Genomic DNA, 26,091 nt, shown 5'->3' on the forward strand with positions numbered 1-26,091 from the left:
TATCTAACAGACCCCGCCTTTTGACAGCCCCCCAGCCTTGACTCTCCAAGAAGACAAAAAAACCCTAGTGGGGTGGGCGTCAAATATATATATATATATAAATATAACACAATCCACAGAACAGGACACAAGTAATCCTCAATACAATATAATAGTAAGATAAAAATATTACAAGTGCAGAGCAGAAGTTAACAGCAGATGATATCCCATAATAGGATCTGGATTTGTTGAGAGTCCTGGAGACCTCAGCCATCAAGCTGCTGCAACCCCCCCAAGATTGGCTATTCCACAGATGAGTCGGCACTGGGCCAGCCAATCCAATGAAAGGACACCCCTACCCCACGATTCAGTGATTATGAATGTGGGATGGGGGGGGGGGGGGCATTGGGGGTGTGTGATTTATGAATACAATTGAGAATGTCTAAACTTTAAACATTTCAATTGATTTCAATATTTGACACAACGCTATGCTTGTTTATTATGTACTTCTCCCTCATGAAGTTAATCAGGACATTTCTTAGCTTACACTAATTCAGACTTTCTTATTTGCTTAAGTGCCTTGAGCATGGGAAAGGCGCTATATAAATAAAATGTATTATTATTATTATTATTAATATCTGGTGTCTCACTGGCTTTCAATTCAGAAACGCCACTCGTTAGATGAGCAGATTAGAAAAACGGAGAACTCAGGAGCGCCTAAGATGACAAAAGGACAAGGCTGCCATCTAGTGTTGGAGTACCGGGACTGGCGCTCTGTATACACGTGCTGTACGACACTTTCAGCCTAATCGAGGGAACGTGACTCTGGGGACACAGGACAAGGGTTCAAAATTAATCAGCACAAGTGAAGACCCCAGAGAAAAGGGCAAACTACAGTAGTCACAGTTGCAGGGCTGAAGAAAGGCTCACCACGGATGTCATTTTATGTTAAAGTGCACTGAGGACTTCGCAAAACTCAACTTCAAAGTGTGAGGGGCACGTGATGGGCACGATAAGAACCACAGCTTTAGGTCTTATTAGCCCCTGAGTGCACTATTCAGATTTCTGGTGACCGAGTTACCCCAACATTAATCTCAGGTTGGCAGGGGAATCGACTGTCTGCTCTTTCCAGGTCCAGGATCTCTTCTTTGGCTTCTTTACTAAAAATGTTAAGGTGTGCACAGGGATGGTGGGATTAAAATTATCCATGACAATAGCATCACTGGATTAACCCATCATGGTACCCGGGCTGTGGCATTACTGTACCCCACCACATCCTCCACCACCATCATTTGATTGACAAACCCAAAAGTGGAGCAAAACTGGCTAGAAAGATAGAGCTGAAAGGCACTATATAATAGATAGATAGATAGATAGATAGATAGATAGATAGATAGATAGATAGATAGATAGATAGATGTGAAAGGCACTATATAATAGATAGATAGATATGAAAGGCACTATATAATAGATAGATAGATAGATAGATAGATAGATAGATAGATAGATAGATAGATAGATAGATAGATAGATAGATAGATAGATAGATAGATAGATAGATGTGAAAGGCACTATATGATAGATAGATAGAAACATGAATGGTGCTATAAGATAGATAAATAAATTTTCTCTGCTCAGCCCTAACAGCTGGTACGGCTCAGGGTGAGGTGGCATGAGATGTCATGATGGCGGGTCACAGACACAGTATTGATCCCCACTTTTTTAAGGCTGATGATGTCACCTCAGTGTCACACAGGAGATGTCAAACGTGAAGCTCATTTGAACAAGTTGTCCCTCCCTCCCGCAGTAATTCTCTTTTTTAATCCCTGCCATCAACAACAAGGGCCATTGCAACAGCCACCCACAGAGTGTGTTGCACAACAGCAGCTTAATGGCACCTTGAAGCCCACGACCATTCGGCTCATAAATAGGACGCTGGAGTCAACTTGTTGGTGTCACTTTCTTAGGTTCACAGCGGCAGAAGAGACGTCTGGTAGAAGGTAAGTCTTGGGGATGGAAGCTGTGTTTGTACTGTGACTGCAGGAATCTGACTTGTTAATATTTTAAACAGGCCACCTTTTTATTACGTTTTGCTTTAGCTTTGTATGACGTGATGATCTCTGAGTGTTTGTCTTGTTGTTTGCCTCTCGTATTGCTGATGCTGCCAGATTCATTGAGTTAACTCTCTTTAAGCCCCACTAAGCCCTCATCCACCATCGGGGGGCCTGTCGTGTACCCAGGCGTTGGTCCATCACCAAACAGTCAGGTGCTTAGCTACAGATTCCCCTTCAATCAGGTGTTTCACACTCTGGCTGAGACATTTTAGATTAGCATTTTAAGAAAATGGGCAAAATTAAAGTGTGAAATACAGCAAGGGAGTCAAAATCCAAAATGAAGTGGTGTGAGAGGACAATGGGGGTCAAGATAACTCAGTCAAGGAAAGGAGACCCTGAAGCAGAGCGCATGCTCAGAGAAATAGTAGAAGCCAGGAGCTTCTCTGGACGTACAACAAATGAAAGCACTGCCACCTGACTCCAGCAGAGGGCGCTGCTGTTCAGAAATGCAATAAGCAGTAAACTTGTCTCAGTAATTGAAGGTATTGGTAAAATGTTTACAGCAAATTTAACTTAACTGTCAGTTTCTTATCCAGAACAAGATTTTGTTTTGGGATACATGGCATTTTTTTTCTGTCTGATGCTGCCCACCTGTTTTTGGGTTGGACCATCCAGTGTTCTTGGTGTACCTTTGAACATTTGAAGCCTAAAGTTTTTGCTGAACACTTGGAAAGTGCAGTTTAGTGTAGAAAAGTGAGACGGACTACATGAGGGCACAAGAAACATTGATTATCAACACAAGATGGGCACTACAAGAAGTGACCTCTGAAAAGGATCTATCTATCTATCTATCTATCTATCTATCTATCTATCTATCTATCTATCTATCTATCTATCTATCTATCTATCTATCTATCTATCTATCTATCTATCTATCTATCTATCTATCTATCTATCTATGTATTAATAAAGATGAGGTGATGTTCCTCCTGGTGCCTGAGTGTGGTGACTTGCTGCCCGTTGCTCAGCTCAGGTGAGTTTCCATTTCGCTGGACTCTCTACACATAGCAGTAATGATCCCCCCAATCCTATAAATGTTGTGTACCCCCGAGTAATGGCCGGTGGCTGGCTTTCTTTCTTGTGCTCTTTGCTGCCAAGACCCCCAGGGCTTCTCCTGATGGTCCTGCTCTTGACATTGAAGACCCTAGATGCCGATCTCCTCTGTTTGTTTGATTTAGTTTTTTATATTTGAACCTTAATCTTTAATTCGCCATGTGGCCCTCACTCTCTGCTCCTGTCCTATCTGAAGATGTCCCACATGTGATGTGCTCGCCATAACCTAAGCTTCTCTTCTCTCTTATCACAGTGCCTGTTGCCGTCATGAAGACCCTCATATTCATTGGCTGCCTGCTCTCTGTGGTGTTGGCCCACCCTGTAAGTTCACTTTATGTTGGGGGTCTCCATTTTGATTATGCATTTCCTTCGTTTAATTTGCAAAATGTCATGTGATGGTGTTCTTTGTGAAAGGCGCTATATAAAATGAAGCTCTTCACAACTTTGGCTTTCACTTGGCCAGGCTGACATCAGGCTGTCCAGATTATGAAGGGTCAGAGCTGTGGGTCCTATTTAGCATAGAAGGGGACCACCTAAGTGAAGGCACAGGGACAAGGCCTAATGGGGGCCGGGTGTCAGGACAAGGTGGTCCAAGTCAGAGCAGCAGCTGATCAAAGACACTATCGCTTGTGGTGATTTGCAGGCCAGAAAAAGGAGCGGCTGGTGTGAAATTCAAGGGTCCGCCAGGTGGCAGTGCCCCTCCTTGTGTTGTGCATGTGTCACTAGATTATCACTCAGAGTTTCTGCTCCCCTGCATCTCATGTCTTTAAATGAAGAGGCACCAGCGCACCGTGCTGAGCTATGAGGGGACCACCCACTCTTAAATGACCAAGTGGGGGCTTCTAACTGCAGTTACGAGGGTCTCGTATTACGCTTGCTTGCTTGCTTTTCAGCTTCTCATTGCAGAGGAGTACAGGGAGACAAGTTGGCATAGACAAAGGTTGGGCAGCCATCCAGCCACCCAATTATCAGTGGGTAAGGGGCACAAGTCTTGTCAGTGCATTGAGGGCAAATGGGCAAGAATTTGCATTGTGTACATTATGAAAAACTGGAAAACAATAATAATGATGAAGACTAAATTGAATCTGATGATAAACATTTTAATATTTATGTTCTCTTAGTGGGCGGCACGGTGGCGCAGTGGGTAGCGCTGCTGCCTCGCAGTTGGGACACCTGGGGACCTGGGTTCGATTCCCGGGTCCTCCCTGCGTGGAGTTTGCATGTTCTCCCCGTGTCTGCGTGGGTTTCCTCCGGGCGCTCCGGTTTCCTCCCACAGTCCAAAGATATGCAGGTTAGGTGGATTGGTGATTCTAAATTGGCCCTAGGGTGTGCTTGGTGTGTGGTTGTGTTTGTGTGTGTCCTGCGGTGGGTTGGCACCCTGCCCGGGATTGGTTCCCTGCCTTGTGCCCTGTGTTGGCTGGGATTGGCTCCAGCAGACCCCCGTGACCCTGTGTTCGGATTCAGCGGGTTGGAAAATGGATGGATGGATGTTCTCTTAGTGAGGGGAGGTTACGATTTGTTTAACGTCTGCACAATGTCGCCATCTGCTGGACATGGAGGGCAGTGCACCTCTTGGCTCTATGGGCAGATGCCACTGGCTGCACCAGCTGTATCTGTCGGCAGGTTTCTTGATGCTTCTCCCCACAATTATTTGGTGCTAACCCTTGGACAATCACTAGCACCCCCTGTTGGTGGTCACATTAAGCCCACCGAGGTATCCTTCTGTCTTGCATGGCTTCATTTCTGTGCCAGAGGTGATCATTACTGGAGCCTCAATCAGAGTTGACGTTTCAGACCTGATGATGAGCTCTTCCTCCTGCCAGGGACCTTAGAACATTCTGGAAAGCCTCCAGGTGCCCCACCTGACTCCAAGTTCGCTCAGAGCTGATCGTGCGTCTCTTTGTCTTTGTGATGTGTTAAGCAAACTGCGTCTGTTGCCACATTTACTCTGCTTGTTGTTGGCCCACCCGTCAGCGCCTGCTCCAGCTTGTCTCTCTCCTCGGATTGCAGATTTAATTGTAGGGATTTTATTTTAGATGAGACGGAGGCTGTAAACAAAGTGTGTGACATCCTGGTGTCGAAATCACCGTCTGTGCCCACCAATTCAACATGTCACAGCAGCAGGTCACGCTGGCTCCTCAATGTCAGCGGGCAGTGGAGGGGTCTGTCACCTGTCCTGAAGACCACAGCACTAAAAGACACGAATGATCAGCGGCTCAAAGTGTTTCAGCAGGTTGTAATATAGCGCCTTGGCTCACAGTGTCTGCCTTCATCTGGAGCCCACTAAGAAATCTGAAGGGCATTCAGCTCGTCTGCCAGGCCACACCTGTGAACATTCATTTGCTTTGCGTCCCTTTGGCCCACTTGGTGCCCTGGGCACTGCCCTCCTGGTTCTTCCCTGTCAGTTCAGGGTCCGCTACTCCTTGAAACTCAGATCCTTTCAGATGTGCCCTCCATGAATCAGATGGCATCTCACCAGCTGAACCTCTTTGTACCAACTCAAATGAGAACAAGTCAGATTTAATGAGAGGACACAATGTGGTCAAGTGGCACTAAGGTGTGTTAACCGGGACATCGACACCACAAGCCACATGATTACATCTGATGGGTGCTGACATTTTGGGAGGTCTTGTTTTGTGGTTGCTATGCCAGGCTGATGTGATCTGTCACTCGTGCGTTGGCGCTGCCTGTCTCCTATCATCCGAGTCTCCGGATAGCCGTTAATAGCTCTCGTAGTGTTTAGTTGTGATTTAACAGCTTTTCATTTTTATTACCCAGCATTCCCTTCAATCACATTTTTGACTTTTGTTTTTAAACTTGGCCTGTTCTTTGTCAAACGATTTCCAGTTGCTCCATCCCTTCTCGTCCCTTTTCCAGTTTGCTTTTTCTATCCAGGCAGTTCATGAAGGGGTGAGGGTTGCCAGGGCGCTGGTTCTGTTATAAAAGTTCTGTACAATTCTACTTAAATCACTATGCTGGCTGTAATCGATAAACTGTAATAAACTGACTTTGATAACCTTTATTAATTTTACATGCCAGCCACCGTTAAACACATCCCACTGTCCCAGTGTGGTGCTGAGGTGGCACTCGGGTTCCAGTCCAGGTGGCTTGTCATGTGGTGGGTGCAGCAGCATGCTATCAGCATATGAGCCCAACCTCCTCCTCCTCTTCCTCCTACTCTATTAATTAAATTGTCTTTTCACATGACCTTCGGAGGCCACAGCAAACAGTAATTTTGAGATGAATGGCTTTGCTCAAAGAAGCCCAATAGAGTACAATACAATACAATACAATACAATACAATACAATACAATACAATGCAATGCAATGCAATACAATACAATACAATACAATACAATACAATACAATACAATAAATACAATACAATACAATACAATACAATACAATACAATACAATACAATAAATACAATACAATGCAATGCAATGTAATGTAATATAATGCAATACAATACTATACAATACTATACAATACAATGTAATACATCCATCCATTTTCCAACCCGCTGAATCCGAACACAGGGTCACGGGGGTCTGCTGGAGCCAATCCCAGCCAACACAGGAACCAATCCCAGGCAGGGTGCCAACCCACCGCAGGACACACACAAACACACCAAGCACACACTAGGGCCAGTTTAGAATCACCAATCCACCATGTCTTTAGACTGTGGGAGGAAACCCACGCAGACACGGGGAGAACATGCAAACTCGCACGCAGGGAGGACCCGGGAAGCGAACCCAGGTCCACAGGTCTCCCAACTGCGAGGCAGCGGCGCTACCCACTGCGCCACTGTGCCGCCCAAATGCAATGCAATGCAATGCAATACCATACAATACAATACAATTCAATGTAATACAATACAATACAATACAATGCATTACAATGCAATACAATGCAATGCAATGCAATGCAATACAATACAGTTCATTTTTGTGTTGCCCAAAATCACACAAGGACTGGGCTTTAACAGACCCTCCTGCCTCTTGACAGCCCCCCAAACTCGACTCTCCAAGAAGACGAGAAAACCCTTGTAGGGAAAAAAATGGAAGAAACCTCCAGAAAGGCAGTTCAAAGAGAGACCCCTTTTCAGGTAGAATGGGCATTCAGTGGGTGTCAAAAAAAAAATGGGGGTCAACACAACACACAGAACAGAACACAAGTCATCCTCAATACAATATAATAGTACAATAGAAATATTATAAGTACAGAGCAGAACTCAACAGTAGGTGATATCCCATAATATGATTTGGATTTGTTGAGAGTCCTGTCGACCTCAGCCATCAAGCTGCCTCCCCCTATTGGCCATTCTACAGGTGAGTCAGTGTTAGGCCAGTCAATCGGATGAAAGGACCCCTCTGCCCAATGATTCCTGTGATCCTCAGTCAGAGATGACATTACCTTTGGCAGGTGGGCAGTGGGCACCAAGTGGCACATTTGAGTACCAAAAAGAGAAACAGAACAGGTGAGGGTGAGTAACAAATTAGAACTATCATGTTACTTCTGTTTTAGTGCTAATGATAGTCTGCACAGTTACTCAGCAGCTCTAGTCAGGGTGTGCTAAACTGAAGTGGTGAGTCTTTGAAAGCTGAGGCTGAAGGGGCATCTCTTATACAATACAATTTATTTTTGTAAAGCCCAAAATCACACAAAAAGTGCCGCAATGGGCTTTAACAGGCCTCTTGACAGCCCCCCAGCCTCGACTCTCTAAGAAGACAAGCAAAACTCCCTTGTAGGGAAAAAAATGGAAGAAACCTCGGGAAAGGCAATGCAAAGAGAGACCCCTTAGGTAGGTTGGGCGTGCAGTGGGTATCAAAAAATTGGGTCAATACAACACAATACACCGAACAAATCCTCAATACAGTATAAAAATAAAAATTTTACAAATACAGAGTAGAATTTAACAGTAGATGACATCCCATAATAGGTCCTGGAGACCTCGGCCATCAAGCTGCCTCCCCCTATTGGCCATTCCACAGCTGAGTCAGCTCTGGGCCAGCCAATCCGATGACAGGACCCCTCTACCCCACAATTCCTGTGATCCTCCATCAGAGATGACTTTACTTTAGGCAGGCAGGTGGGCCGTGGGCACCAAGTGGCACATTTGAGTACCGAGAAGAGAAACAAGAAACTTATAGCAGCAGGCAGACCACTCCACATTTTAGGGGGTCCTGTAACTAAAAGCTCGACCTCCCCCTGTTATTTTATTAATCCTTGGAATCCTAAGCAGACCGGCATCTTGAGATCTTAATGTGCGCTCAGGTTTGTAACTCATAATAAGTTCAGAGAAGTAAACTGCACCTCCGCCATTTGAGGCTTTTTATGTTAAAAGGAGGATTTTGAAATCAGAGTCGGACCCCTGCCGGCTGTAACCTTCCAGATACCAACGCAGATCCTTTACGTCAGAGTCATCTCAAACCTTTCATTTATAAATCAATGAGATATTTACAGAGCGTCAAACAAACGAGCCTCTCCTCGGGTCCTACAGGCTCAGGCTGATGACACCCCCAGAGGTGTCCTGACTGAGGCTGACATCTGAGGTCTTAGAGCTTTTTGTTTTTTTCTGTTATGGAAGTCATTTTTGTGTACCGTTGTCAGGGTTGCATTCTGCGTTTCTAAGGGGAGTGGCCTGTGGGGTCGTGACCTCGCATTAAGCAGCAGATGAGACTAAAGGTCAGCCTGTTCCATTGCGCAGATAAAACCTTCTGGGACCTTTTGAATTTGTCTTCAGCTTACGTCCCCTTTTAATTGACTGTGATTTTTGAACCCCCCCCCCCCCCCCCCCATGTGGGCTTCGGCCGTTTCGCTTTTTCTTCATTTTCATTTGTTTCTTCTTCCATTTTAAGCTGAGTCAGGACACACAAGTTTGTTGACAATGTTTGTGCTTTGTTTCCGCAGGGCAACTCGAACAAAACGCCTCCAGAGAGACGCCCGGACAGGGAGCCGTGGAAAACGGAGAAATTCCCAAACGTCCATCGGCACGAGCCTGGATTTGGGAGAACGGTACTGTCAGCCCTCTTTGGTTTTCATCCCCTGACTGTTATGTGATGAGTCATCAGTGGTGGGCGGTGGGCGGCCGGGAGGAGGGGGCTTCTGGTGGGCTCCATCTATAGGGGGGTGGTCACTTGAGAAGTAAAGACGCTAATCAAACGCACACACAGTTTTTGTTGTTAATCTGCTGATGGGTGAGTTCACTGTCATGGATCCGCTCTTTTTCCTTCTCTTACCTTTTTATCTGTCCCTAACTGTTCATTGTTTAAGGCTGAACCTGTCTCTTCGAAATTACGCACCCATGTTGTAATCACATGAGCAGACGGGACACGATCGTGACGTCCTAACTGGTAACGACGCCGAAATCCAATTGCGCAGCCGTCACACTGTCACCATTCTTATAAGAGGCGAATGCTCATTGCGTGCCACTCCACTGCTCCATTATAGCTAATGGCAAGGGGTCCCAAATAACTCCCCTCTCCCCAGGGTTGCCAACACCCAGTTCCAAAATTTCTCATTTCCCTGCGCCACCCTGTATAAAAGACCCCCAGCTAGCCTCTGCTCCTTGCTCTGGCATTGCCCACATCACTAAGGTCCTAGAGTAGGCCTTTGAAAAAAATCCAATTTATCTTAATATTCTTCAGATTTGGCCCAAGGATTTTGACAAAACTCCAACCCCCCCAAAAAGGGCTCAAAGGGTGAATGTCAAGCCAAAGAGGCAGAGCTTTGTTTGAAATCGGGGTCCTCAGGAGCTGCGGTAGTTTGGACAGCAGACACTTGAAGCAACTCTGAAAGACCTCCGTTAGCCTCGGCGTCCCACCATGGTGCTGCTTTCAGCCTCCTGGTGCCACAGCACGTCAGTGAAGGAGACTCTGTGAGAAAGTTCTTCACGTTTAGACTTTGGAGTCCGGCTGGGTGGCGTTTCTGATGTTGTAATTGTTTGGCTTTCACATGGGACTTTCTCACTTCATATTTCTAGTCTTGAGTCCTTTTTTTTTTTTTTACTCCCAGATTAACATTTCTCGAGTTTTGCATCACTAAGCCTTAACATTTCCAGTCTTAGCCACTAGGGGGCAGCAGTGTGCTGACTAGAAATGTGTCTCCTTCTGGGCCTCAATGTGAATACGTAAGTCTGCTTGTCGTGGTCCGCGGGCACAGGGTGTGACGCTCACTCGGAGTCTGTTTATTAAACAGGAGAATTCTACCGCTTCAAGCAACAGGACGATGACCAACAGTTCATCTCATGAAAGACTGGAGGGCAGGTGGCCACCTCACAGGAAGCCATGGGATGTAAACAAGCCAGGGGAAGGCTGGCACAACAAGCCAGAACACACCAGAATGGTAAGAGAGCTGCTATTCAGTTGATATCCACAGCAAAAAGTTCTTTTTTTTTTACTTCTGCTATTATTCTTCTTTATTTGTAGAACAATTCTTCAACTTCAGCCAATGGGACTGGAAAGTTGACATCTGAAAAAGGAGGTCCGAAAGGGCCACACTTCGGTCAGAATCCAGGGGTCTTCAGAGAATGGGAAGAGAAGATGTCAGGGCCAAGTGGAATGGTATGGTGCCAGGTCTCATTGATGGGTTCAGGGCCACCATTTAGATGTTTGCCATTTTAATGTAAAATCACACAATTAGCTGTGTGACTCATCGAAATGGGATGAAATCCAGAAAAACAATGTAAACCTCAGTGTTAACGTTTGCAGCGCACCATGCAATGCGCATGTCTCTGTACTATGCCATTTGGAATAGGATTAGAAAAAGCAGTGTTAACGCTTGTGAGGCACCATCTGTTGGAATAACAAATGCAATGCTGTGATGTGCCATCTGTTGGAATGACATATGCAATGCACATGTCCCTCTTATATGCCATTTGATACAGGATTCATAAAAGCAGTGTTAGTGTTTATGATCTGTTGGGATGACAAATGCTATGCATTTCCATCCATCCATTTTCCAACCCGCTGAATCCAAACAGATGTTCACGGGGGTCTGCTGGAGCCAATGCTATGCATTTTCTTTCTACAAATGTTTTCTATGCGCCATCTGTTGGAATGAAAATGCATTGCATTTCATTACTAGAAATGTTTGTGATATGCCATCTGTTGGAATGACATGCACATGGCAGCTGGACAGCCACACATAAATAGACACACAGACATTTCTCCTTTTTTAAGATGGACTAGGAGCAGCACCTAGCACTGCATGTGTAAGTCATTTCAAGCTCTGGTCCGTTTGTCTGCTAGTGTGGCTTCAGTCTTTTCTGGTGTTTCACTTGCTCTGAGCCACTAGGTGGCACTCTCGTTCAAACTTAGTAAAACAGAAACAAAAAGCACAAATAAAGATGACTCCGGGGTTTAAAATTTTGGGTCAGGACGTAGTCTGTGGTCTTTTCTTGATCAGATGAGGGAGTGTGCACACACTGATTATGAATTTCATATGTTAGCCAACAATGTCATTGATGTTATCTTGTGACTGATGTCATTTTGATGATCTTCTATGGTGGCACTCATGTTGTTATTGGTGGTGATGGCTGTGTGTTGCCACCGTGTGATCAGCATTGGCATTATGTGTGATGTCATCATGTCACCACTATATAAAATGGTGCCTCACTGTTTGTTGCATCCTAACTTAGGATCTACAAAACACTTCATGACGGATCTTTACAATCTCAGTTTATAGTGGGAAAGGACATTAGACCAGCAGTGCAGGCTTTTTTGGCTTCAGCAGCTCAGTGTAGTTTGGTTGCTCTTGGTTTTCGTCCCCAGCCTGACTCTCTGCTCCTCTTTTGCATCTTCCATTAAAACCAACACTTCATATCCCAATCAAGTCACTCTAAAAATGGCCATTTGCCTTTTTCTCTTTGACAGTCATAACGCTGCCAGTTTTCATGGTAATAAGAAGAATGATTCTGGGGGAGCATTTTCTTTTTCACAGAGTGTTTAACATACACATCAATTAGTTAAATAAAGCAATTGCCCTCATCAAAACTTTTATTTTTTCAGAATACAACAAAGGCAGAAAACGGGACCAGGAATGAGAGACCAAAGCCGGAGCACCAGAGGCCTGAAGAGCCCAAGAATGAGAAGAAACAAGAGAAGAAGCCAATGGCAAGAGAGTCCAGTTGGATTTGTTTTAATGGCTGAGTTGTGGTAACAGACAATCTGGCATGTGTGGATAAGGCCCGACTTCGGCACTTTCTGATTGTGTAGGGATGATTAGAAAATCCACAGCTGGCATTGACGACGGCCATGACAGTCGACATCACCTCACGGCAGACACAGTCAAGGAATCACTAGGCGCCCAAAACAACTTCACAACTCTGACAAGCGAGAGGAGACCATTGAGTCCATTTGTCCATCCTTTGCTTAGCTTATAGCATTTTATGATGGGCCATTTGTTGGAATGACAAATGCAAGGCATTTTCTTACTACAAATGTTTGTGATGCACCATCTGTTGGATTGCATATGTTTCTCATATACTGTATGTAATTTGATATGGGATTCATAAAAGCAGTGTTAGTGTTTATGATCTGTTGGAATGACAAATGCAAGGCATTTTCTTACTACAAATGTTTGTGATGCGCCATCTGTTGGATTGCATATGTCTCTCTTATATGTAATTTGATATGGGATTCATAAAAGCAGTGTTAGCGTTTATGATCTGTTGGAATGACAAATGCAAGGCATTTTCTTACTACAAATGTTTGTGATGCGCCATCTGTTGGATTGCATATGTCTCTCTTATATGTAATTTGATATGGGATTCATAAAATCAGTGTTAGTGTTTATGATCTGTTGGAATGACAAATGCAAGGCATTTTCTTACAACAAATGTTTGTGATGCGCCATCTGTTGGATTGCATATGTCTCTCTTATATGTAATTTGATATGGGATTCATAAAAGCAGTGTTAGTGTTTATGATCTGTTGGAATGACAAATGCAAGGCATTTTCTTACTACGAATGTTTCCGATGCGCCATCTGTTGGAATGACAATGCATTGCATTTCATTACTAGAAATCGTTGTGATATGCCATCTTTTGGGATGACAGACACATAGCAACTGGACAGCCACACATACACAGACACACAGACACTTATCCTTTTATTAAGATGGACTAGCAGCAGCACCCATCACTGCACAGGTAAATCATTTCAAGCTCTGGTCCGTTTGTCTGCTAGTCTGGTTTCAATCTGTCCTGGTGTTTAACTTGCTCTGAGCCACCAAGGTCTAAATGTTGACAGGAGCTGCTCCAGCTGTGTGTATTTGTATACTGAGCACACACACACACACACAAATTCTGAGCTTCATATGTTAGACTTCACCTTGTCTACAATTTCACTGATGTTATATTGTGATTGATGTCATTTTTGATGGTCTTCTATAGTGGCACTCATGTTGTTGTTGGTGACGATTGCTTTATGTTGTTACCATGTGATCAACATTGGCATTATGTGTGATGTCATCACGTCACCACTATATAAAATGGTGGCTCAATATCTGATGCATCCACACTTTGGATCTGAAATACTTCACGATGAATCTTTGCAATCTCAGTTTATAGTTGGAAAGGACATTAGGCCAGCAGTGCAGGCTTCGGAAAATGTTTTGGGTTTGGCAGCTCAGTTTAGTTTGGTCTCTTGGTTTTCAATCCCAGCCTGACTCTCAGCTCCTCTGTTGTGTCTTCCATTTAAACCAACTCTTCATGCCTCGGTCAAATCTCACCAAAAATGATCATAACGCCACCAGTTCTCGTGGTGATTAGAAGAATGATGCACTTTCTTTTTCACAGTGTGTTTAATTTGGGTGTCGATTTGTTAAATAAAGCAGATGCCCTCATTAAAGTTTTTATTTTTCAGAATCCAACAAAGGCAGAACACGGGACCTTGAATGAGAGACCAAAGCTGGAGAACCAGAAGCCTGATGAGCCCAAGAATGAGAAGAAAAAGGAGAAGAAGCCAATGGCAAGAGAGTCCAGTTGAACTTATTTTAATGGCCGATAACTTTTAGGCTTATTTAAATGACCATCATGAGCTGTGGTAACAGACAGTCTGGCACACATGTGGATTAAGCCCAACATTAGCACTTTGGGGTTGCGTAGGGTGCTTAAAAAGTCAAGAGGAAGCATTGACGACAGCCATGACAGTCAACATCACGTCACGGCAAACAGAGTCAGGGAATCGCTCATTCAGCCATAACGGCATCAGAACTTTGACAGACAAGGGACCATTCAGTCCATTTGTCTTTCCATCTGTTAGCTGATAGCGTTTTGTGATGATGCGCCAAATGTTGGAATGAAAAATGCAATGCATTTTCTTTTTGCAAATGTTTGTGATGCGCCATCTGTTGGAATGTTTTACAAATGTTTGTGATGCGCCATCTGTTGGAATGTTTTACAAATGTTTGTGATGCGCCATCTGTTGGAATGAAAAATGCAATGCATTTTCTTTTTACAAATGTTTGTGATGTGCCATCTGTTGGAATGAAAAATGCAATGCATTTTCTTATTACAAATGTTTGTGATGCACCATCTCTTGAAATGAAAAATGCAATGCATTTTCTTTTTACAAATGTTTGTGATGCGCCATCTGTTGGAATGTTTTACAAATGTTTGTGGTGCGCCATCTGTTGGAATGAAAAATGCAATGCATTTTCTTTTTACAAATGTTTGTGATGCGCCATCTGTTGGAATGTTTTACAAATGTTTGTGATGCGCCATCTGTTGGAATGAAAAATGCAATGCATTTTCTTTTTACAAATGTTTGTGATGTGCCATCTGTTGGAATGAAAAATGCAATGCATTTTCTTTTTACAAATGTTTGTGATGCACCATCTCTTGGAATGAAAAATGCAATGCATTTTCTTTTTACAAATGCTTGTGGTGCGCCATCTGTTGGAATGAAAAATGCAATGCATTTTCTTTTTACAAATGTTTGTGATGCGCCATCTGTTGGAATGAAAAATGCAATGCATTTTCTTTTTACAAATGTTTGTGATGCGCCATCTGTTGGAATGAAAAATGCAATGCATTTTCTTTTTACAAATGTTTGTGATGCACCATCTGTTGGAATGAAAAATGCAATGCATTTTCTTTTTACAAATGTTTGTGATGTACCATCTCTTGGAATGAAAAATACAATGTATTTTCTTTTTACAAATGTTTGTGATGCGCCATCTGTTGGAATGAAAAATGCAATGCAATTGTTTTAATGGCTGAGTTGTGGTAACAGACAATCTGGCATGTGTGGATAAGGCCCGACTACAGCACTTTGTGATTGTGTAGGGATGATTAGAAAATCCAAAGCTGGCATTGACGACAGCCATGACAGTCGACATCACCTCACAGCAGACACAGTCAAGGAATCGCTAGGCGCCCAAAACAACTTCACAACTCTGACAAGCGAGAGGAGACCATTGAGTCCATTTGTCCATCCTTTGCTTAGCTTATTGCATTTTATGATGGGCCATTTGTTGGAATGACAAATGTAATGCCTCTCTTATATGCCATTTCATACGGGATTCATACAAGCAGTGTTAGTGTTTATGATCTGTTGAAATGACAAATGCAAGGCATTTTCTTACTACAAATGTTTGTGATGCGCCATCTGTTGGATTGCATATGTCTCTCTTATATGTAATTTGATATGGGATTCATAAAAGCAGTGTTAGTGTTTATGATCTGTTGGAATGAAAAATGCAAGGCATTTTCTTATTGCAAATGTTTGTGATGTGCCATTTTTTGGAACGACAGACACACAGCATCTTGCACTCTCTCTCATCCAGATCCTTCTTGATGGTTGTCAATGTTTCTGCTTCACCGCCATGTCGGTAGCTTGTTGCAGATTCCCCAGGCTCTGTGTACACAAGTGCTTCGTGTTATCAGTCCCCTTAACTTCCATTGGCGTCCTTTAGTTCATGAAGGATTCGTACAGTCAAACATGAACTTCTTTTGGACAACATCCAGTAGCAAATGATCAGCCACCTCCTTTCAGAAGTTTCCTTGCATTACGCTGTAGAATGTACCACAAAATGCATTGTGGTGGCAGGAGTGGGATTGTATGGCACCTTTCATGATGGCAGTCATCATAGCGTGATTTTTTTTTAAATACAAAAACTCATACAGTAGAATATTCAGATGCATGACCAATCAATTAGGTTGTGGAATGAGCCGGCAAAACTCATGGCATGGCGTCTTTAAAGGAGTCAGCCAACAAGAAGGGTTAATCAACAGCAAAGTGCAGTCAAAATGAGGACATCTGATGGAGAGGGGTGGAGCCTAAAAACATAATGGGTGGGTCTCGTGTATGAGTGACAGGCAATGTCCAAAGAATCGCTGGGGTGCCTATCTGGCCACCCCCTTTAATTGCGAACAAAAGACAAAGGACTTGGTATCAAGATAAGCAGGCGCTCGGTGGGGTAAATAAAGCAACCAGTAGAACTTTAATCTCGGATGGTGCCCACCCAAAGGGTGTGACTGACTGAGATGCCTCCTGCTGGGATCACCCACCTGTATATGGTTTGTACCAGAAGGGGCGGGGCATTTCAGAGCGATTAGGGCGGGGTCAATCTTCCTCTCGGAGCTGTGGAGAGAAGAGACGAGACTGTCACAAACAGTGCCCCCTATCACCATGGAGGGGTAGCGCACACCTGATCTGAAATGACAAGGTGATCCATGTGTGACAGGTAGACATGCAAATGACCTGACATCACAAAGTAAAACGTCACCACATCATTGTAGGTGTATACAGTAAAATTCTTACTTGCATGTGCCATTGTTAGACTTGGGCGTTTCTTAACTGATACATCAATTTTAACTCAACACATTAAAAGAGAAAGGAGCTGATGGACACCAAGGGTGAACTGACTGCACCTCCTCAGTATGGCAGGATATGAAAGAGCAAGAAGGGGCGGGGCTTCAGGCTTAGTCTGAACAGGAGTGGCGCCCCCTAAAGGGACTGGGAGAGACAGCAACACATATCTGTGATAAACAGGAAGGGGACATCTGACCCAGAATCTGCCAAATACTATTCAACAAAGTAGGAGGAGACGATCAGTTTCATGGCAATTATTGTGTCTCCCTCCTTGTCTGTGATGTCATTAATTAAAAACATGTCTGTTTTAACAGAGCAAGCCAGGAAAAGGTGGCGCGAATGAGAAGGAGAAGACGAATCAAAAGCCGCCAAATAAACCGCAGTTTGTGAACAAAGGAAAAGGGCCGGCAGTAGCCGGGAACACCAGACAGGTAAAAAGACTCATCCTCTATCTATCTGTTACTATCTGTCTTCTACGGAGCCTCTCACATCTCTATATAGCGCCTTTGACCCAAGGTGAGAGCAACATGTCTTCATGTTAAGTGACGCTGATGGGATCAAAAATTAACTACACAGTCGTCGTCAATGGGCACCTCAGTCACTTCTTCATTAATTGTGACCACAAGGGGGTGCCAGAGAGCCCCAAACCACAGCACACACCATATGAATAAAGTAAAAGATTTGATTCTACCCAATAATAAGCCACAATAATACAATAAAGCACAATAAACCAACAATTCTTCCTCCACCTCTGCTGAGTTTTGCCCGCTGCCACCCGACTCTGACTCACCAATGTGTGCCAGGGGGCTTCCCTTATGCCAGACCCAGGAATGCTTCCGGTGCCATTCTGTCTCCTCTAGTAAACACTTCTGGGCCATAGACATAGTAGGGTGGTCCTCTCTCACCAGAGCCCCCTACTGATCCCCTACAAGGCTGCACTCCCTGGCACCCCTGCAGGTGTCCCAACTGGGTTCTTGTACCACCACTCCCAAGTTCCTGCTTCCGCTGGTCCATCCCTGATTTTATACCAGCTGGGCACAGAGTTATCTTTACGCCCTGCCCGCTCCTCTTGGGCCTCCCGTCCAGGTAATAACCCACACACCTCTCTGGCCGGGATGCCCAACCTCCTCCTACACCTTCTATTATCTATGTGACGTGGATTCAGAAGGTGCTGAGACCCCGTCACTTCCTGCACACTTGACTGTGATGTAAATCTCATTTTAAAGGGATACATTTGCCATTTTGGCCCATCTATGTGCACTCAATAACCCATAATGACAAAGTGACAGCAGGTGACCAGAAAGGTTGGCGTCTTTATTAAAAATCCCAAACTGAAATCTCTCCTTCCTAGAAGATCTCAGACCCTTCACTGTTGCCCACCAAATTGTGCTCAGATCCATCCTGTTTGCTTTAATTCTTCTTGAGATGTTTGAAGAACTTGATTGGAGTTCACCTGTAGAGCAACTGAACTGACTGGACATCATGTGGACCTCTGCAGAGAAGGTCCCACCATTTGCACTGCATGTTGTCAAAAGGAAGAAGTTTGGAGCAACTGGCACTCATCCTAGAGATATCTGTCTGGAATAATCAGGCAAGAAGGACTTTGATCAGGGAAGTCAACAAGAACCCAGTGGACACTCTAACAGGTCTTCAGAGATCCTTTGCTGAGATGGGACAACCTGTCAAAAGGACAACTATCTGAAAGACATATGTGAAGGCTTCAGTGATATGACAGGTTAATGGACTCTTAGGGCACGAAGTGAATGATTCTCAGGTTTGGTGAGGCAAAAACAGAACTCTTTGGACAGAACGCTGCAAGGCACCTGCCTAATGCAATAGCTATGGTGGCAGCATCACACTCTGGGGACAGAGAGACTGGTCAGAATAGAGGAAAGGCTCAATGTGACCAAATACAAAGGGGTCCTTGAAGGAGACCTGCTCCATAGTCCACCTTGGACTTGAGTGACAGTTCAATAACCCAAAGCATAAAGCCAAGAAGACAGTGACAGAGTGGCATCAGGACGAGTCTCTGAGTGTCCTTGAGTGGCTCAGCCAAAGCCCAGACTTAAACCCCACAGAACATCTGTGGAGAGACCTGAAGATGGCCATTCACTGGCACATCCTGTCCAGTCTGATGGAGTTTGAGAGGATCTGCCAGGAGGAATGGGATAAACTGTCACTAAATCCAGGTGTGCCAAACTTGTAGAGACTTAGCCAAGGAGACTCACAGCTGGAACTGCTGCCATTGGAGCTTCTACAAAGCACGGAATGAAGGGTCTGAACACTCCAACTAAGGGGAGATTTCAGTTTGTGATTTTTATTAAATTTGCAAACTTTTCTGAAACTTCGTGTTCACTTTGTCATTAGGGGCAATTAGAGGGTACATTGATGGGCAAAAATGGCAAATTGATTCATTAAAAATGAAACTGACAACACAATAAAGTTTGTGGAAAATAAAGAAGTCAGAAAACTTCATGAATCCACTAAATATGTGCTTGAATTCATAAGGAGACTGTGGAAGATTGTGGGGTCGCTTCCCGGTTAGTCCCTGTGTGGATAGAGCATTGAGTACTGAGAAAAGTGCAATATAAATGTAATGAATTATTATTATTATCTATCTATCTATCTATCTATCTATCTATCTATCTATCTATCTATCTATCTATCTATCTATCTATCTATCTATCTATCTATCTATCTATCTATTATATAGTGTCTTTCATTTCTATCTATCTATCTATCTATCTATCTATCTATCTATCTATCTATCTATCTATCTATCTATCTATCTATCTATCTATCTATCTATCTATCTATCTATTATATAGTGTCTTTCATTTCTATCTATCTATCTATCTATCTATCTATCTATCTATCTATCTATCTATCTATCTATCTATCTATCTATCTATCTATCTACAGTGCCTTTCATTTCTATCTATTTATCAATTATATCATGCCTTTCACACTATCTATCTATCTATTAGATAGTGCCTTTCATATCTATCTATCTATCTATCTATCTATCTATCTATCTATCTATCTATCTATCTATCTATCTATCTATCTATCTATCTATCTATTATATAGTGTCTATCTATCTATCTATCTATCTATCTATCTATCTATCTATCTATCTATCTATCTATCTATCTATTATATAGTGTCTTTCATTTCTATCTATCTATCTATCTATCTATCTATCTATCTATCTATCTATCTATCTATCTATCTATCTATCTATCTATCTACAGTGCCTTTCATTTCTATTTATCAATTATATAGTGCCTTTCACACTAACTATCTATCTATCTATTATATAGTGTCTTTCATTTCTATCTATCTATCTATCTATCTATCTATCTATCTATCTATCTATCTATCTATCTATCTATCTATCTATCTATTATATAGTGCCTTTCATATCTATCTATCTATCTATCTATCTATCTATCTATCTATCTATCTATCTATCTATCTATCTATCTATCTATCTATCTATCTACAGTGCCTTTCATTTCTATTTATCAATTATATAGTGCCTTTCACACTATCTATCTATCTATCTATCTATCTATCTATCTATCTATCTATCTATCTATCTATCTATCTATCTATCTACAGTGCCTTTCATTTCTATCTATTTATCAATTATATCATGCCTTTCACACTATCTATCTATCTATTAGATAGTGCCTTTCATATCTATCTATCTATCTATCTATCTATCTATCTATCTATCTATCTATCTATCTATCTATCTATCTATTATATAGTGCCTTTCATATCTATCTATCTATCTATCTATCTATCTATCTATCTATCTATCTATCTATCTATCTATCTATCTACAGTGCCTTTCATTTCTATTTATCAATTATATAGTGCCTTTCACACTATCTATCTATCTATCTATCTATCTATCTATCTATCTATCTATCTATCTATCTATCTATCTATCTATCTATCTATCTATCTATCTATCTATCTACCTATTATATAGTGCCTTTCATATCTATCTATCTATCTATCTATCTATCTATCTATCTATCTATCTATCTATCTATCTATCTATCTATCTATCTATTATATAGTGTCTTTCATTTCTATCTATCTATCTATCTATCTATCTATCTATCTATCTATCTATCTATCTATCTATCTATCTATCTATTATATAGTGCTTTTCATATCTATCTATTAATTATATAATGCCTTTCACACTATCTATCTATCTATTATATAGTGCCTTTCATATCTATCTATCTATCTATCTATCTATCTATCTATCTATCTATCTATCTATCTATCTATCTATCTATCTATCTACAGTGCCTTTCATTTCTATTTATCAATTATATAGTGCCTTTCACACTATCTATCTATCTATCTATTATATAGTGTCTTTCATTTCTATCTATCTATCTATCTATCTATCTATCTATCTATCTATCTATCTATCTATCTATCTATCTATCTATCTATTATATAGTGCCTTTCATATCTATCTATCTATCTATCTATCTATCTATCTATCTATCTATCTATCTATCTATCTATCTATTTATCTATCTATCTATTATATAGTGTCTTTCATTTCTCTCTATCTATCTATCTATCTATCTATCTATCTATCTATCTATCTATCTATCTATCTATCTACAGTGCCTTTCATTTCTATCTATTTATCAATTATATCATGCCTTTCACACTATCTATCTATCTATTAGATAGTGCCTTTCATATCTATCTATCTATCTATCTATCTATCTATCTATCTATCTATCTATCTATCTATCTATCTATCTATCTATTATATAGTGTCTTTCATTTCTATCTATCTATCTATCTATCTATCTATCTATCTATCTATCTATCTATCTATCTATCTATCTATCTATCTATCTATCTATTATATAGTGCCTTTCATATCTATCTATCTATCTATCTATCTATCTATCTATCTATCTATCTATCTATCTATCTATCTATCTATCTATCTATCTATCTATTATATAGTGTCTTTCATTTCTATCTATCTATCTATCTATCTATCTATCTATCTATCTATCTATCTATCTATCTATCTATCTATCTATCTATCTACAGTGCCTTTCATTTCTATTTATCAATTATATAGTGCCTTTCACACTATCTATCTATCTATCTATCTATCTATCTATCTATCTATCTATCTATCTATCTATCTATCTATCTATCTATCTACAGTGCCTTTCATTTCTATTTATCAATTATATAGTGCCTTTCACACTATCTATCTATCTATCTATTATATAGTGTCTATCTATCTATCTATCTATCTATCTATCTATCTATCTATCTATCTATCTATCTATCTATTATATAGTGCCTTTCATATCTATCTATCTATCTATCTATCTATCTATCTATCTATCTATCTATCTATCTATCTATCTATCTATCTATTATATAGTGCCTTTCATATCTATCTATCTATCTATCTATCTATCTATCTATCTATCTATCTATCTATCTATCTATCTATCTACAGTGCCTTTCATTTCTATTTATCAATTATATAGTGCCTTTCACACTATCTATCTATCTATCTATTATATAGTGTCTTTCATTTCTATCTATCTATCTATCTATCTATCTATCTATCTATCTATCTATCTATCTATCTATCTATCTATCTATCTATCTATCTATCTATTATATAGTGTCTTTCATTTCTATCTATGTATCTATCTATCTATGTATCTATCTATCTATGTATCTATCTATCTATCTATCTATCTATTATATAGTGTCTTTCATTTCTCTCTATCTATCTATCTATCTATCTATCTATCTATCTATCTATCTATCTATCTATCTATCTATCTATCTATCTATCTACAGTGCCTTTCATTTCTATTTATCAATTATATAGTGCCTTTCACACTATCTATCTATCTATCTATCTATCTATTATATAGTGCCTTTCATATCTATCTATCTATCTATCTATCTATCTATCTATCTATCTATCTATCTATTATATAGTGTCTTTCATTTCTATCTATCTATCTATCTATCTATCTATCTATCTATCTATCTATCTATCTATCTATCTATCTATCTATCTATCTATTATATAGTGCTTTTCATATCTATCTATTAATTATATAATGCCTTTCACACTATCTATCTATCTATTATATAGTGCCTTTCATATCTATCTATCTATCTATCTATCTATCTATCTATCTATCTATCTATCTATCTATCTATCTATCTATCTATCTATCTATCTATCTATTATATAGTGTCTTTCATTTCTATCTATCTATCTATCTATCTATCTATCTATCTATCTATCTATCTATCTATCTATCTATCTATCTATCTATCTATCTATCTATCTATCTACAGTGCCTTTCATTTCTATTTATCAATTATATAGTGCCTTTCACATCTCTATCTATCTATCTATCTATCTATCTATCTATCTATCTATCTATCTATCTATCTATCTATCTATCTATCTATCTATTATATAGTGCCTTTCATATCTATCTATCTATCTATCTATCTATCTATCTATCTATCTATCTATCTATCTATCTATCTATCTATCTATCTATCTATCTATTATATTGTGTCTTTCATTTCTATCTATCTATCTATCTATCTATCTATCTATCTATCTATCTATCTATCTATCTATCTATCTATCTATCTATCTATTATATAGTGCTTTTCATATCTATCTATTAATTATATAATGCCTTTCACACTATCTATCTATCTATTATATAGTGCCTTTCATATCTATCTATCTATCTATCTATCTATCTATCTATCTATCTATCTATCTATCTATCTATCTATCTATCTATCTATTATATAGTGTCTTTCATTTCTCTCTATCTATCTATCTATCTATCTATCTATCTATCTATCTATCTATCTATCTATCTATCTATCTATCTATCTACAGTGCCTTTCATTTCTATTTATCAATTATATAGTGCCTTTCACACTATCTATCTATCTATCTATCTATTATATAGTGCCTTTCATATCTATCTATCTATCTATCTATCTATCTATCTATCTATCTATCTATCTATCTATCTATCTATCTATTATATAGTGTCTTTCATTTCTATCTATCTATCTATCTATCTATCTATCTATCTATCTATCTATCTATCTATCTATCTATTATATAGTGCTTTTCATATCTATCTATTAATTATATAATGCCTTTCACACTATCTATCTATCTATTATATAGTGCCTTTCATATCTATCTATCTATCTATCTAATCTATCTATCTATCTATCTATCTATCTATCTATCTATCTATCTATCTATCTATCTATCTATCTATCTATTATATAGTGTCTTTCATTTCTATCTATCTATCTATCTATCTATCTATCTATCTATCTATCTATCTATCTATCTATCTATCTATCTACAGTGCCTTTCATTTCTATTTATCAATTATATAGTGCCTTTCACATCTCTATCTATCTATCTATCTATCTATCTATCTATCTATCTATCTATCTATCTATCTATCTATTATATAGTGCCTTTCATATCTATCTATCTATCTATCTATCTATCTATCTATCTATCTATCTATCTATCTATCTATCTATCTATCTATCTATTATATTGTGTCTTTCATTTCTATCTATCTATCTATCTATCTATCTATCTATCTATCTATCTATCTATCTATCTATCTATCTATCTATCTATCTATTATATAGTGCTTTTCATATCTATCTATTAATTATATAATGCCTTTCACACTATCTATCTATCTATTATATAGTGCCTTTCATATCTATCTATCTATCTATCTATCTATCTATCTATCTATCTATCTATCTATCTATCTATCTATCTATCTACAGTGCCTTTCATTTCTATTTATCAATTATATAGTGCCTTTCACACTATCTATCTATCTATCTATTATATAGTGTCTTTCATTTCTATCTATCTATCTATCTATCTATCTATCTATCTATCTATCTATCTATCTATCTATCTATCTATCTATCTATCTATCTATCTATCTATCTATCTATCTATTATATAGTGTCTTTCATTTCTATCTATGTATCTATCTATCTATCTATCTATCTATCTATCTATCTATCTATCTATCTATCTATCTATCTATCTATCTATCTATCTATCTATTATATAGTGTCTTTCATTTCTCTCTATCTATCTATCTATCTATCTATCTATCTATCTATCTATCTATCTATCTATCTATCTATCTATCTATCTATCTATCTACAGTGCCTTTCATTTCTATTTATCAATTATATAGTGCCTTTCACACTATCTATCTATCTATCTATCTATTATATAGTGCTTTTCATATCTATCTATCTATCTATCTATCTATCTATCTATCTATCTATCTATCTATCTATCTATCTATCTATCTATCTATCTATCTATCTATTATATAGTGTCTTTCATTTCTATCTATCTATCTATCTGTCTATCTATCTATCTATCTATCTATCTATCTATCTATCTATCTATCTATCTATCTATCTATCTATTATATAGTGCTTTTCATATCTATCTATTAATTATATAATGCCTTTCACACTATCTATCTATCTATTATATAGTGCCTTTCATATCTATCTATCTATCTATCTATCTATCTATCTATCTATCTATCTATCTATCTATCTATCTATTATATAGTGTCTTTCATTTCTATCTATCTATCTATCTATCTATCTATCTATCTATCTATCTATCTATCTATCTATCTATCTATCTATCTATTATATAGTGCCTTTCATATCTATCTATCTATCTATAGCACCTTTCACATCTTTTTATTATATAGTGCCTTTCTATCTGTCCATCTTGTTAAGCCAATAATGTTGTGAGTTAAGATATTAAAGCACTTTGTGATGGCAGGACTCCTGATCATCCTTTCTGTTGTCTCTCCTTAGCCCGGGACTGTCACAGGCTCCTCTGTCGTTTAAGCGGACCCCCAGTGTGTACGTACATTTTTGTCTTTCAGTTGTGTGTGTCTGCCTGATGTCTTTTTATCCTTCTGATTGCAGCAGCAGTTTCTAGTATGGTAGTTTAAATGG

The 26,091-nt window shown here is 39.7% G+C and overlaps 1 protein-coding gene across 2 annotated transcripts; it reads left to right on the forward strand.

The window, feature by feature from the left end:
- The first annotated feature begins 1,891 nt into the window (after positions 1-1,891).
- On the forward strand, positions 1,892-26,091 carry LOC114652399 (muscle M-line assembly protein unc-89-like). 2 transcript variants are annotated; one of them, XM_028802779.2, is made up of 9 exons: positions 1,892-1,979; positions 3,400-3,467; positions 9,062-9,166; positions 10,349-10,495; positions 10,579-10,713; positions 12,160-12,264; positions 14,017-14,121; positions 17,283-17,399; positions 25,948-26,091. In XM_028802779.2, exons 2-9 carry the CDS (start codon positions 3,414-3,416, stop codon positions 25,978-25,980), a joined length of 801 nt encoding a protein of 266 aa, XP_028658612.2. In that variant the 5' UTR covers positions 1,892-1,979; positions 3,400-3,413; the 3' UTR covers positions 25,981-26,091. The 2 variants fall into 2 exon arrangements, with proteins under 2 accessions (XP_028658612.2, XP_028658614.2); XM_028802781.2 differs by lacking the exon at positions 14,017-14,121.

This window comes from Erpetoichthys calabaricus, chromosome 5, assembly GCF_900747795.2.
Source record: "Erpetoichthys calabaricus chromosome 5, fErpCal1.3, whole genome shotgun sequence".
Lineage (NCBI taxonomy): Eukaryota > Metazoa > Chordata > Cladistia > Polypteriformes > Polypteridae > Erpetoichthys > Erpetoichthys calabaricus.